The following is a 15,782-nucleotide window of genomic DNA, read 5'->3' as shown; positions in this document are numbered from 1 at the left end:
AAACTTGAGAGCTGATGCATACTATATCCGCCAAACTCCACCCAATAGCTTTCTTGTGGCTTCTCAGCACACTAAGCAATTGCTCTTCCTGTTGGAAAGTGAGTTCCCTTGCAATGATGACTGGGAGCTTCTAATTATCCTCAAGGTAAGCATACTTGAGGTGGGGTGGAAGGGGCTTCAATTCCGTTTTCTGCTCACGGCTCGGCACTTGATCATCTGGAGCTATTTGTGGTGGCACGGTATCTTCAAGAAGCTCAGAGGGCTTCCCCACACTTGCACCTTGCTTCATGTTCATCTCTTCTGCTCCTGCTTGATGAACTTCAGTCACGGTTTCGTCAATAATATCGCACTGGAAGATTGAGTGATGTTCCGGTGGGTGCTTCATAGCTTCATCCAGGTTGAAGCTCACTGTTCTACCATCTATCTCAAAAGAGTAAGTCCCTGAGAAGGCATCCAATTTGAACCTTGAAGTCTTCAGAAATGGAATCCCCAGCAAGATTAATGATGGTCTTCCTGAGTCATTAGGGGGCATCTCCAAAATGTAGAAGTCAATAGGGAATGTTAGCCCCTTAATGCTCACTAGCACGTCCTCCGCAATTCCAACCACCGAGCTTATGCTTTTATCTGCCAAAATAAAACGTGCTGCCGACCTTTTTAAGGGAGGGAGCCTCAAAGCATCATATACAGATAATGGCATAATACTTACACATGCACCTAAATCACACATGCAGTCGAAAAATTGTACACCCTCAATAGTACAAGTAACCATGCATGGACCCGGATCCCCACATTTTTCGGTATGGCACCCATTAAAGCTGAAATAGAGCTACCTAGAGGAATGGTTTCTAAATCATTTATTTTATCCTTGTTCATGAATAAATCCTTTAGAAACTTAGCATATTTAGGTACCTGGTGAATGGCATCAAAAAGGGGAATAGTTACTTCAACCTTTTTGAAGATCTCTACCATCTTGGGATCTAGCTCCATCTGCTTTCTGGGCTTCCTAGCAAGGTGTGAAAATGGAAGAGGAATGGCGTCCCCTGTAGCTTCAACGTCCTTTGGTGCTTCATTCCTTAGTTGAGCCGCTTCTTCTTCAACCACTTCATGTACTACATCCTCTTCTTCAATATCTTCTACGTCAACAATGTCTTCAACTGGGATGTCTGCTTTTGAGCTTAGCTCCTCCTGACTCATCTCTTGCAGTGTGGTTCCGGACCTCAAAGTAATGGCATTGATTCCTCCTTTGGGGTTGGGTAAAGGCTGAGAAGGAAGTGTGCTGGAGCTTGCAGGTTGATTGTTGGGGGTGGAAGATGGTTCCAACCGGGAGATGAGAGCTTGTAAAGTGGAGTTAAGATCGTTTATAGTAGAGTTAATTGAGTTCTGAAGGTCTTTTTGTCCTTGAGAAATAGAGTGAAGCAACTCATTATTGGAAGAGGAAGGGGGTAAGTAATTTGAGGGGCTTGCTGCTGGTTGTTTTGAGGTGCCTGCCTTTGGTGAGGTGCTCGGTAAGGCTGGTTTTGGTTCTGTTGATATCGGTTCTACTGATTGCTGTTGTGGTTCCACCTCTGATTTCCACCATTGTCTCTGCCTCCCTGGTTATAGTTGTCCCTCCATCCTTGGTTAGAGTTACCTTTCCACCCTTGGTTGGAGTTATCTTGCCAACCTTGATTGTAGTTCCCACCTTGGTTATAATTATCGCCTTGTTGATAGTATCCTTGATTCGGATGGTCATAGAAGTTATGGGTAGCTGCCAAGGTGGTGTCTTCTTGCTGGAGCTGCGGACATTCATCAGTGTAATGAGTATAGCATGCACATATTCCGTACACTCTCTGCGGAACTAGCTGTTGACACTATTGTTGTGGAGGAGGCTGAGGTTGTTGTTGATTTAGCTGTAGCTACTTCAGTATTTTGGTCATCTCTCCCAGAGTCTGCGTGAGAGCAACCATCTCACTACCAGAGGAAACCTCCGCAACAGCCTTGGGATAGTTGTTCCTGTGCCTGTGGTTCTGGGTAGACTCAGCTAGATCGGTGATCAGTTGCCACGCTTCTGCTGCAGTCTTGTACTTCTTCAGAGAACCATTACTCGCACCATCTAATGTAGTCTTGTCTTGAGGCTTCATACCTTGAGTGAAATAGCCAATCAACACCAACTAGTCAATCATGTAGTGGGGATATGAGTCTAAGAGATTCCTGAAGCATTCCCAATACTCATAAAGAGTCTCTGTTTCACCTTGAATAATGCAGGAAATTTCTTTCCTCAGTCTATCAGTAACTTCAGCAGGAAATTATTTGTCCAGGAATTTCCTTCTGAGCAGATCCCAATTAGTAACAATTGCTTCAGGTTGAGTGTAGTACCATTTCCTCGCCTTTCCTTCAAGAGAAAACGGAAAGACAGATAGTAAAATAGTAGTCTCATCTGCACCATGACGCCTAACAGTTGAGCAGGCTGTCTGAAAATCTCTGAGGTGCTTGAGGGGCTCTTGAGCAGGTAAGCCATGAAACTTAGGTAGTAGATTGATTAGCGCAGTTTTCAGTTCAAAATCTGTAGCCAGATTTGGATGACGCATTTGATACGGTGGCAGTCTGAAATCTGGAGCTCCTGCTTCCTGGAGAGTAATCCTTCGGGGCTCCACCATATTATCTGCGCGTAAATCAATAGAATCAGTAGAAGAGGAGCTTGTTTCTTCCTCAAATGGCACTTCAGATTCGCCCTCAGATAGGACTGGTGAATTGGTAGTAACCACTTCACTACCCTTAGAGGCTAGCCGACGCCGAACTCGCCTTATACGTGAAATAGTTCTTTTAATTTCGGGGTCAAACGCGGCTAAGCTCGAATCCGGTAACGAACGCGTCATTCAATGAAAGAAACATAGAGCTCGGGGTAATAAAATAAAATAAAATATGTAAATATGTAAATTTAAAAATATTTAGACTAACCAATAACGTAGCATACTGTTGCAACTCCCCGGCAACGGCGCCAAAAATTGACGTGCGAAAAATTGCCGATTAAGAATTTATAGTGGAGATCACGTTGCGAGTACAGTTCTTAACTGACAAAAATTTCGTGTATCAATTTAAAAAGGGTTGTCACAATTTAAGAATAAAATACTAGGAGTAGGATTCCCAGGTCGTCTCCCAATGAGTTGCTAAGAGAGTGCTAATTATTGGTCAGGAGTTTTCTGAGAAATTTTGGAGTTGGAGAGTGGAAAAATAAATAATTGCAAATTAAAGCAATGGAAATTAACGAGAGATTTTATGTGATTAAAATAAAAAGCCTTGACTAGGAGAAGATTAATCGGAAGTTCTATCCTTATTGGATTTTTCCAAGATCAATTAGTGATAGGTTGTTATTTCTACTTAGTTAACCTTTACCAAATAAAGGAAAGTCAAGTAGTTGAGCCAACTTCTATTCACAAGTCTTAGTCCTCTCCCTTGGGAAGGATTAGCGTTAGTGACTAGAGAGCCAGCCAACAACTTCCAATTACCAATTAACTCTTGAGTATTCCAACTCAAGAGTCTCCTATTAATCAATTCCCAAGTCAAGTTGGAAATCTACTCCATTGACATGGATGTCATCTTCACATACATGTAAAGGGAGTGGAAAGAAGACATAGTAATCAAATTAATTGGAGGCAAGCAAACAAATAATGAATTTAAATAGAAAATTACTCTTTGCATTAATAAATCCCAAAATCGAAAATATCCATACGTAGCTCTAAACACAGTAAATGGAAAATAAAAGAGGAAGGAAATAGAGAACAAATTGGAATAATAAAGACTTCAACGGAGGTAGTAACTCTTCTCAGTATCCAATCCAAAATGTAAAACTAGAAAAGATATGACTATGAAGAAACCTGGAAGAAGTAGCGTTCTTTTTTCTTCCCGATCCAAAAACTAAAACTAAAACTAATGAATGAGAGAATGTCCTGAGTCTCCCTGTCCCCTGGCTCTAGTCTGTGTTTCTGGGTTGAAAATTGGGTCAAAATTCAGCCCAAAATCGCCCCCAGCGAATTCTGCAGTCGCAGAGTATTACGCACATCACGCGTACGCGTCAGTCACGCGTACGCGTCGATGGTCTTCTGTGCGCGTCACGCGTACGCGTCAGGTGCGCATACGCGTCAAGTGCGCGTCCGCGTCGCTGTGGAATGCTTCAAGTCATGCGTACGCGTGAGCCGTGCGTGCGCGTCGATCCTTGCTGGTCAGCTTCTTGGTTTCTTGTGTTCTTTCTATTTTTGCAAACTTTGTTTCCATCCTCCAAGCTATTCATGCCCTATAAAGCCTGAAAACACTTAACACACAGATCACGACATCGAATGGTAAAAAGAAAAATTAAAGATCGATAATTTAAAACCACCAAATTTAACACAAGAATAACCATAAAATAGTGAACCACCGAAAACTTGTAATTCATTCATCTTATTCTTAATTCACAAGAATTGCAAATAGCCAAGGAAATTAAAGCTATGTACAAAGTAGCAGTGGTAATTAATGATGCTTTTGATGCAAGTACCACCCTTCTTAAATTTATTGTACATTGTTTATCATATATCTAACTGTTTAGGGTTTAGTTCTTTTAAATTTTAAATTTTACTATACTATAATTTTTTATTATTTATTTTATAAGTGGAATTAAAAAAATATAAAAAAATTATTTAAAAATAAGAGATCATATTTTATTTTTTAAAATAAAAATTAAAAGTTTAAAAAATCTAAATCTAACTGTAGATGTATCATTAAATCTTAAATATGACAAAGTAAATATATTTTGAATAAAATTATTTATTAATTTTAAAAAATAATCATATTATATGTACATAAAAAAATTAATTATTCATACAGAATATATATTAAAATAAAAAATACATATTAAACATATGTAAAATACCATACACACACATATATATATAAGATTAATTTAATAATTAATTTTTAATATACATATAATACTTTTTATTTTCAAATATGATTTTAATATATACTGTTGTTCAAAACCATTTTAATTATCCATTATGTCAGAAATTATCATATTAAAAATATTTTAACACTTATTCACCACTCTTATTTATGGCAAATACGCTTTGTATAATCAATAAATGTAACATACAATAAACAAAGAAATAAACATATATTTGAAACAAAATAAACATAAGTAATACATTTCACTAAATTCCAAACGTATATTAAATAAGGGTAAGTATAAAATAGAAAATGCATTTAAAGCAATCTTTATTTTGTTTAGATTTACATGCATGTTTGTTGAATTTTTGCAAACTATAAGTCATTTTTTATTGTATTTCCCCTCTTTCTGAAAAAGTATTGGTTATCGTTATCCTTACTAATTCTTTCAAAACTATATTATTCCCTTGTTTTATCTTTCTTCATCTTGTGTGTTTTCATTCATTTAAGGAATACGAAGAAAGAAAAAAAAAAAAGAAGAAATTGCAAAAAAGAAGATATATATTTAAAATAAATTATGAAAAATAAAAGAAAAAAATGAAAAGAAAGTAGATATAGGTAAAAATGTTAATGCGTTCTAAAAAAATAGATAATGCAATATTCTTTGTATAATAAATAAAAAAAAAAGTAAATTAAATTAAATATTTAAATTTTAATACGTGATATTATTTAACTTTTGATGATTATAAAAGTTATATTATAAAAAAATTGGTCAATTAGAATAAGAAATTGCTCCTATAATGGCTATAAACAAAATTTCTAAATTAATAATCATGCAGCAAAGAAATTTACACTTAAGACCTTCCTATCATGGTTGAAACTGCAAAAGTTTCCTTTACAGAATGTAAAGCCATTTTGGCAATACCAATAATAATAGTTACACAACACTTATGGCAAATTCATACTAATAAATACTTCTTACATCATGAACACAATTTTAATAGCATCATAAACTTAAGAACTCTGATAATAAAAACTCATTCATGAGTGTTTCTAAATCTATGTTATTAAACTTGTATCAATACACCAATTTTACAATAATAACAGGCTTAGAAATTAAGAATTATCAATTATAAAGTTCTATTAGAATTGGTCTAGATCTAGAGACCCTTTAGTCTGAACTAGCCTCAGAAATAGAGAAACGAAGTAAATTACCAAAAGCCCCACTCCCAAAAGTCCATTAAGTTTCATATCTTTTCTAATCAAAACCACAAGTGCCCAAATTAATCCAATGACCAAAAATCCCATTGTCTCCCATAGATATAAATCTTTAGTGATGACAACATTTTGTGGGTACTGTGACCAAGTGCAAGTAACAAGAGACAAACCCAACCCAACAAGAGTATTAAATATTGGGCCAGCATAGCAACCTGAAATTGCAATTTGAGCACCCTCAGATCCACCATTTATAGCCAGGGTTAAATTCGTCATTAAATCCCCAAGTGAATTCCCCCAAGCAAGAACCGTTAACCCTAGAATTGAAGGACTAATTCCACAAATGTATCCAATTGAAACTAGCAACCCTACCAATTCTTGAGCTGAAATGTAACTCCAAGTCACACTCATCAGAAACCCTCCGGCAAGCCACGGAAACAACCACTTCCGCGGCGGCGGCGCCGACATATTTGTAGTTAAAATTGCCGCTATTCCAAGTACAATTCCAATTAATAAACCGATCCCATAGATCATAAAGGTGTTCATAAAATTTTCTCGATTAAAAGGAACCCAAATTACACATAACAGAACCGGTGCCAAAATCACTGAACCCACAGCAAATGGCTTTGACCAATTTTCTTCACAAACAACCGGAATTGTCAACCTCCTTGGCAAGTAAAGTGGCATCTCAAGGGCATAAAGGGAATTTCGCCATATTGAAGATCCCAAACACCAGTTCCTCTTTTCTTTAACATCATTCATTTCATTTTCATCAATAAAACCTTTCTCAATGGAATTCAGAAGCTGCACGTTCAGATTTTCAGCAATATCAGCAACACCATCAACCCCGACAACCCCGACAACCCCTTCGCCACCACAACCATCCTTCCATCGCGTGGAAGACACGTAAACAACAACCACATACAACCCATACAAAAGAGTAAAACCAACTGCACCAAGAACATTGATCTCACCACTGATCAAGATGCTAAACAAGAACAAAAGAACGAGAAAGAGAAAGCAAACATCCCTCACAAACGCAGATTTGATAACCCCAACACTCTTGTTACGTATTGAAATGCTAACTAGGCCCACAACAACACAAGTGACAAAAGAAACCCCACCAAGAACAGTGTTGAAGCCAATGCTTTGGGTCCCACTACCTTGGAAAGAAACAAGGCTTGAGAAGACATCACTGGCACCATTGCCAAGGGAGAGAAGAGTCACCCCAGCAATTGTTGGCGACAACCTGAGAAACTTTGAAAGATTTTCAAGTGAAGGACAAAAATACTGACAAGTAGTGTTTGCCAACATGTAAAACAAAACAAGGAGCCAAAGTATCAATAGAGTGTAACCTAAAAGAGGGAACCTCCCAAGCTTGCAATAGAAGAAGAAAAGGTAATCGATGTAGCCCTGAGACACGCATGGATCGTTGGATTTGAGGTACAGACACTTGTGTTTGTAGTCGTCATGGTTGTGCAAACTGTTGCAATCTTGGTCGGTTGTTATGTTAGAGAAAGAGTTGTCGGTGTGGTTGTCCACATCGACAACTTCAGGAAGTTGCAAATGAACAACCATGAAGGCACACACCACTATAAGAAAACAAGTGTTCAACAACAAAGTGTAGTGACCCATGTTCAGATTGGATTCAAAAACACTAATTTTGGCACAAAAATAGTAACTTGATGATTAAGGAACTTCAGGGTATATGGAAATGAAGGAGTAAAGAAGAAATCTAAAGAGAAACAGAGTATAAGACCGAAACAGAGACCATGATAAAGAAAAGGAATCAAAGAAAAAATCCAAACTTTGCTGCTCAATGATTGCTTTTGTGTTTCTGGTTTGAATGAACAAACTGGTGTTCTTGTTTGGCTTTTGATTGTTAAGGAAAAGACATAAGAGGATGAGTGAAGATTTGGCAAAGCACAAATAATTTTGATTTGTATATAATAATGAAAGTTGGCTAGATTGGAGTCCCAAAAAAAATTAAGATACTAATAAAGGTTTCAACCAGAATCACGTCAATGAATTATTGTATATTAAGATTTGCCAACACAGGACGTGTTGTCTGTGTGTTTTGGTTTTTGCAGTCCATTTTGAGGAAAATTTCTTGGAAATATATAGGGACGTTTGAATGGAACTGACACGTGTGGGTAAGAGAGCCACTAGGTAGAGTTTAAAGATTCCATGATTAATTTAAATTTTATAATCATGGTACCAGTTTTTAAACATTAATAAGAGTATAAAATAATACATATTAAAATATAAAATATATATTAAAAATAAATAAAATAATATATATTTATATAAAAATAATTAATAATTAAATTTTTATATATAAATAATATTTTTATAAATTATAATATCTATTGTCTATTGTTTACTAATAAAAATATTACTTGTATATTAAAAATTATTTGTAATATATTTATGTATAAATATATATTTTATATAAATTGTTAATTTAATAATCATATACATAATATAATTAATTTACTAATGAGAATTGAGTAGAGCTTTTTGAGTATAATTTTTAATTTTAAAATATATTTTACTGTACATATCTATAAAAAAATAAATACATAATAACTATATTTAGTGGTTGATTTATTATGTGAATTTAGATTTTTTTTTTTTGTTATTCAAATTGGGTATCTAATATCTATGAAAAGAAGAGAAAGATTCCAGTAATAATTTTGAGAAATTGAGAAGTAAGAACCAAGATCCCCCTTAGGCCCATTTTCTAATCTTGCATTTCACATCAAGTTTCCTCCCCATTGTTGACCTTTGTGACCCCTCTATGGATAATTTTCGTAGCAGTTCTTTCTGTTAATTCATTGGTGATGCTATGATGTTTAAAAGGTGGTGTTTATTTACTAAAAAAAGTTAAAAAATAATATTTAATTTAAAAAATATAATAATAAATTATTTTTAAAAAATTAAAATTTACTACAAAAGGTAAGTTAGGTAAAATTTAGGTACCAACTCATAAATACTGTAGAATTGGCCTAATTCATTTTTTTCCTTTTTATATATGTTAGGTATGTCCTTTTCACATTCTACCCTCTTTTTTTTTTTTTCATCTTGCGAAAATTGTGTTGTAAACGTCATTCATCATCCATGATACAAGAAACAAGAGGTAAAGAAATTCCATTCACACAACATCTGGTTACAAGGCCATATAAAGCTGTAGAAGTCAAATATTTCAGTGAGCTTGGCGCTTTGGAATTGACTGGTTTAGGTTTTTTTTCTTCTAATCTTTTAACTCACAAAATGAATTGATAGGAAATATATATTATCACTCTCGTTTTAATTGTATTTGTTTTGCTAAAAATATTTTCCATTTTTCCTCCTTGTTATTTTATAGCTAAGAATAATGATATTTCATTATTTTGTGCATTATTTTTTTAATACCAATAAAATTTAAGGATGAAAAATTAAGAGTTAAAGTATTCAAAGTAAAAAATACATCAAAATCTAAGATGTTAAAATCAGTGTTAATAAGTTACAAAAATTTAGTGTACTAGAATAATTTATCTTCATTAAAAGTAGTAGCATTCTATATTTCTACTAGCTAGTCATCATAAATTAGAAGTTTTATTTTCAGTTTAATTAAATTAATTTTAGTATTTATAAATATATAATAACAAATATGGAGAAGTAGATTCCCAATTTTTGTGTTTGATTTTGTATTGTGTGTCCTGTGTTTATCTTTTTATATAGGATAAATGATTTGTACACTGAAATTAGAATTTTATTTTATAAACATAATTTACAAGTATTATTTTGATTGTAGTTCTCATTTATTTTTACCTATTTTATCTTTTTTGATAAAGTATTTTTTTGTCTTTAAAATTTGTAATTTTTTTAAAAATACTCCTAACATTTAATCTTATTCAATTTTTTTTAATATTTTTTATTCATTCAATTGTCTTTAACATTTTTTATTTGTTTCAGAAATATTCCTAAACGTTTTTATTTTTGTCCCCAACATTTTAAATAATGGAATTAACATCCAAGAATAATTTTAATACAAATTAAAAAAGTTAGGGATAAAATTAAATATAATTAAACGTTAAGAATATTTAAAAAAAATCACAAACATTAAGAGTAAAAAATATATTTTATCCTTATTTTTTATGTTGGTGTATCAAATAACGAGTTGAAACCTATTTTGCCTCCTGAAATTTTCGACCGGCTTCAATTTCGACCCCCAAATTTATAGTTACCCAATTAATACCCTCAAATATTAGATTGTGACCCACGTTTGTCCCTGTAGCTATCTCCATTAACGGAGATCTGATATGGCACGTTAAGTTGACGAAATGTGTATCCACGTGGCACCCAACTTGCTAGAATGGATGTGTGATGAGCGAATGACGTGGCAAAAGTTGAATGAACTCAATTTCTCCACCAAAGTCTCGAACATATTGGGAAAAGAGGGCTGCAAATTGAGTTCATTCAACTTTTACCACGTTATTCACTCATCACACATCCATTCTAGCAAGTTGGGTGTCATGTGAATACACACTCTGTCAACTTAACGTGTCACATCAAATCTCCGTTAACCGAGATAGCTACAAGGACAAGTGTGAGGCACAATCCAATATTTAGGGGTGTTAATTGGATAACTACAAATTTAGAGGTCGAAATTGAGGCCGATCAAAAATTTCAGGGTCAAAATGGTTTCAACTCATCAAATAACACCAATTTACGTGTGCAAATAACATTAATGCCTTTATCAATTTTGCAGAACTTTACTAGTTTCTTTTTTTTTTTTCTTTTTTGGTTAAAACCCTATTTAGGTAGTTCTTCCGTTTGGCTAGTGGTTGGTGGAAGAACCAAGGCTGCGGTTATTTATATGTACGAGGCACTGAGCTAAAAATATAAAGATACAAAATTATATTTGATAAATGAGATTGAATAAAAATATTATGTGTAAAAACATTAAATTAATGTATTTTATGTTCATATTTACAGAAAAGACACACAGATATTAATAAAAGATATAATTTATTTTTTATTTGTTTATTATTCTTATTAATTTTTTAAAATTATATTTTTTATTATTATATTTTTTTCTCAAATTTTTTGAATAATAAAAAATGAGAATAAATTAGATTTTTATAATTTATTATGATTTATCATTAAATAAAATATAAAAATACTAATTTTTGTATTTTTGTCTTTTATATCTTATTATTAGTGTCTTATTTTATCCTGTTTTATATTTCCAGAACCAAATACAACCCAAAAATCTTATAAAATTCGTTGAGGAGAACACAAGGCAATATAATAAGATTATTTTTTAGGTATTAACTTTTTTATGTGGAGTTCTTTTGCAAATATTGATCTTCGATACTCATAATATATTGATTATATATTTCATGAGATCATATATGTCGCATAATATCATATAAGAAACTAATTTAGAAAAAAATTACAAGAAAAAACCACAAATAATAATCTAACCATTAACTAAACACCAATAGAGAATGATATTTATTGATTAAAAGAATACCACTAATTAACCTTGATAGAGTAGAAAAAAAAATCTAAGAAAGTGAGAAAGTCGAAACAAAAAAGATGAAGTATTTAATTTGTGAAAATTGAAAAGGCAAATAGCACGTGAAATGTAAGAAGTGTTGAAATAACTTTTAATCTAAAGATCTTATTCCAAAATTTTACTTGATCCTACACTATGAGTAGTGTGATGATGCATTCAAGCATGGCCAAGCATAAATTAAATTCCAATATCATGAAATCGCAACAAGATCGATCGAAAGGGAAATATATATCCTATAGCTGCATTATTGGTCGTACATATATAAAGGTGAAATTTGAAGGCAATCAATTTCATGAGGAGTTGATAGTTAAAAATTATTAAATAATTTAATTAAATTTTTATCTAACAACTCTTAATTATTAACTTCACATAAAGTTGACTACACCTGAATTTCTATTATATATAAAGTAGTGTAATTAACACACCATTATCGCTTATTAAGAATAAGAATTAACAAGTATTAATGATACGAGCATGTGACAATAAAAATGTAGGTATCCATTATTATAAATAAAAGAAATTGTAGTAAGGGCAATAAATCTAAACATTTCATCCCTAAAGTTTTGTCAATCAGAGAAATTTTAATTTTCTGTTTATTATATTTTAAATCAATAGATTATATTGAGAGTTTAAAATTTAGTGTTTAGAATTTAAAGTTTAGAATTTAGAATTTTATGATTTAAAATTTAAAATTTAAAATTTATTAATTCTATGAAATAATTTAAAGTTAATTTAGTGTATTATGGACTTAAATATTATAATAAAAATAACAAAGAAAATTTTGATGAAGAAGTAATTTAGATGAATGGTTTAAAGAATTTGATAATTATATTATTGATGAGTTAAAGATGAATAAGACTTATGTGTTTTTTAATTGATTACAATGAGTTCTATAATGGTTTTTTTATAAGCTTATAAATCGATACATTATAATCTCTAAATATTTCTAGGTTTTGCATATTATAGATATTTTTAGATATTTATAATTACTTAATTTATTTACTTAATTTTTAGACTTTTTTATCATAATAGTTAGATATTTAATCTTACAAAAACAAGATGTTGAGAAATCTAAAAAAGTTCCACAAATATGCAACATTATTAATAAAATTCAAGCTCAAAATTTCAAAATTTAAGATTAAAAATTTTGATTTAAAAGTCAAAAAGTATTGCGCTCCTTAATTTTTTGGCTAAAAAATTTAGATATGGAAGTAGGGTGGGTGTTATACCTTAACATGGTAAATTTTAGTGTTTTTTAAAACTATGAGAGGTACACAAATTGGAAGGTCCAATTTGTGTTTAAAAAATTTTAAAAATTTGGAGTACACAAATCGGACCCTCCGATTTGTGTTTAAAAAATTAAAAAAAATTTGGAGTACACAAATCGGGACGGTCCGAGTACAAAAATCGGACAGTCTGATTTCTATACCTTTTAAAAATCGGACGATCCGATTTGTATTCCGTAAATTAAATCATCCCACAATTTAAAAAAATACCACAGTAAACAATTAAAAAAAACACCATTGTTAACCCAATATTAAAAATAAAAATATATAATATTTTCGAAACATATACATTAACATTCACCGGTCTAAAGTTAATGGCTCTAACTAAGTAGAGCTAAGTTGAATTTCAGTGCATGAATATCATACCAAAATGGATAATATCCATCAAGATGGCGTGCATGTTGATCTAACACAAACATTGTTATTTGAATTTTGGTGCATGTCGAGAAGACAGTTGAATGAGTTGTTCATTCTCTTCTTGTTGCCATTATCAGGAAACTGTCCTTTTATAATTTGAACCTAGCGATCTGAATTGATCGTCAAAGAATCTCATCATCTCTTCCATTTTTTTTTATATATAATGATCAATACCAAGACAGATAGCTAGGCATCTGGACCAAGCAGATAAACATCATATATATGTAACAGATAATATTTATCGTTCTTTGTCATTTTTTTTTTCTTTCTAATAATTGCTCTCGCTTCCACTTTAATAATTTTAGTAGTATAGGATTTACGAAGATGTTTATATTTTGAAAAGAGGAACGTGTATTAATTCAGCCCGTTAATTTAAAAATTAGTCAACAATAATTAAAGAAAAAATGAACATAAAATAAACATTATAAACTAAAAACAATAAAACATCAAAATTTAGGTAAAAAGAATATTTGAAAGTAAAATAAAATAAAACAAAATTTAAATTTTGAATTTTAAAATTTATTTAGAGTTTAAAATTTATGATTTGACGTTTAGGATCTAGTACGAGTGGAGATGGCGATGGATAATCGGTCGACAATAATAATAGGTAAAATTGTGGTATTTCAAGAAAATAGAAGAAGTGAATAAATATTAGAAATTTAAATCTTATCATTTGGGCTATAACTCATTAGCATGATTAATTCATCACTTAATTATTTATTTAAATAAATGTTAGAAATTTAAATTTTATATTATACGTGTAAATTTGGTATTTAACAGACAAAATTAAAATTTATAATAAATTAATTATTAACTTATCAAGTAAAAAAATAATACTCGTGTAAAAGAAATTGACTTTGTTTTAGGATTTGAGAGTACTAGCAATGATGATACCTCCTAATTAATGTTCAATATTTTACTATTTGATGGGTTCATTATTCAATTGCACGGTTGTTATCAGATCCAGGCTATCAAGTAAATAAGAGTCTTGTAAAATGAGTAAATTCCACTGAAATAATCTTTTACAATAAATAATCTTTTACTATCAAATAAATAAGTCTTTTACGATATTTTTACAAATTGCAAAGAAATAGACTAGTCCATTTTTTTATACATTATGTTAGACATTTATTTTGATGAATTACACCAATTGAAATACCGTTTAAAAATTAGTTTCTGGAATTATCTTTATTTTTTATTTATTTTATTTTCTTTGAGATTGGTGAATTGTCCTTATAAAATTGGAATAAAAATCAAATTAAATTTTGAATGAGAAACATATCATAAATAAATAATAATTGCAACCCGTATACATACTTTAATTTCATTAAAGGAAGAAAACAACGTATGTACAAAATGCATGTATATGCGCCACGCAATAATCAATAATGTATGGTAGGAGTAGAATAAAGAAGAAAATGAATAAACGTATCTATATATCAATTATTTCAAGCATGAATCGCATGGAATGTCTTCAATTTTATTTATATATAATATTTTTTGTGTATTTTTTCTAAATGTTTATTTTTGTGTTTGATAAAAGTATTTTTTATTTTTGTAAAATGTTCGTGCGTTGTATGAGACAATTATTTTTTAGACGATTGGTATGAGATGATTGCGGTAGCTTCAACAAGTTGGGGCAGTGTGGAATTGTGCTTTAGTTTTCTACCGTGGCAACAACATAAGGAGTGTACCTCCTGCTGCAAAAGCAGGCGCTTTTTTTTTCTCTATGAGATATGGGAATACAAATTATATATATATTAAAAAGAAATTAAATAATATATATTTACAAATATATAATAATTAATTGAGTAAAGTATGGTTTTTGTTTCTATTGTTTGGGGTAAGTCTTAAAATTGTCTCTAAGGTTTGAATAGTCTTATTTAAGTTCCCAACGTTTCAAAATTGACCCAATATTGTCCTGCCGTTAGGAATCTGTTAATGGAATTGATGACGGGACAAAATTGAGACGATTTTGAAACGTTAGGGATTTAAATAGGACGAAAATGTTCGGGACAAAAACGATACATAGAAATAAATTTTTATTTTATCATTCACTAATATCAATCTTTTACTGTACATAGTTATTCAATTATTTTTTAATCACATTTAAGTAAATTACACTTAATCACATTATTTTGATTCTAAATAAATTTATTTTTGTCACCAAAAAAAAAAAAAAAATTTATTTTTTAAATTTTACTCTTAAAGATTTTTTACTCATCATGAAATGTCTGTAAAATGACTAGAATCACATTACTTTATTGTATATGTAACATTTTTCCCACAAGTTTATGTATTAATCATTCTACAAACATTTTATGATGAGTACAAATTTTTAGGAGTAAAATTATAAAAAAATAAATTTATTTAGAATAAAATTAATGTGATTAAGTATAATT

General features: G+C 31.0%; 1 protein-coding gene across 2 annotated transcripts; it reads right to left on the bottom strand.

Annotated features, from left to right (window-relative positions):
• Positions 1-5,923: 5,923 nt before the first annotated feature.
• LOC112784418 (cation/calcium exchanger 2-like) lies at positions 5,924-8,204 on the bottom strand. 2 transcript variants are annotated; one of them, XM_025827613.3, is made up of 2 exons: positions 7,467-8,204; positions 5,924-7,360 (listed from the first exon to the last, which is right to left on the bottom strand). In XM_025827613.3, the coding sequence occupies exons 1-2, from the start codon at positions 7,535-7,537 to the stop codon at positions 6,040-6,042; spliced, it is 1,392 nt and encodes a 463-aa protein (XP_025683398.1). In that variant the 5' UTR covers positions 7,538-8,204; the 3' UTR covers positions 5,924-6,039. The 2 variants fall into 2 exon arrangements, with proteins under 2 accessions (XP_025683398.1, XP_025683397.1); XM_025827612.2 differs by having other exon boundaries at positions 5,924-8,198.
• Between the last annotated feature and the right edge of the window lie 7,578 nt (positions 8,205-15,782).

This window comes from Arachis hypogaea, chromosome 20 (assembly GCF_003086295.3).
Source record: "Arachis hypogaea cultivar Tifrunner chromosome 20, arahy.Tifrunner.gnm2.J5K5, whole genome shotgun sequence".
Lineage (NCBI taxonomy): Eukaryota > Viridiplantae > Streptophyta > Magnoliopsida > Fabales > Fabaceae > Arachis > Arachis hypogaea.
The sequence above is the reverse complement of the archived record's forward strand: the minus strand, read 5'-3'. Positions and strand labels throughout refer to the sequence as shown.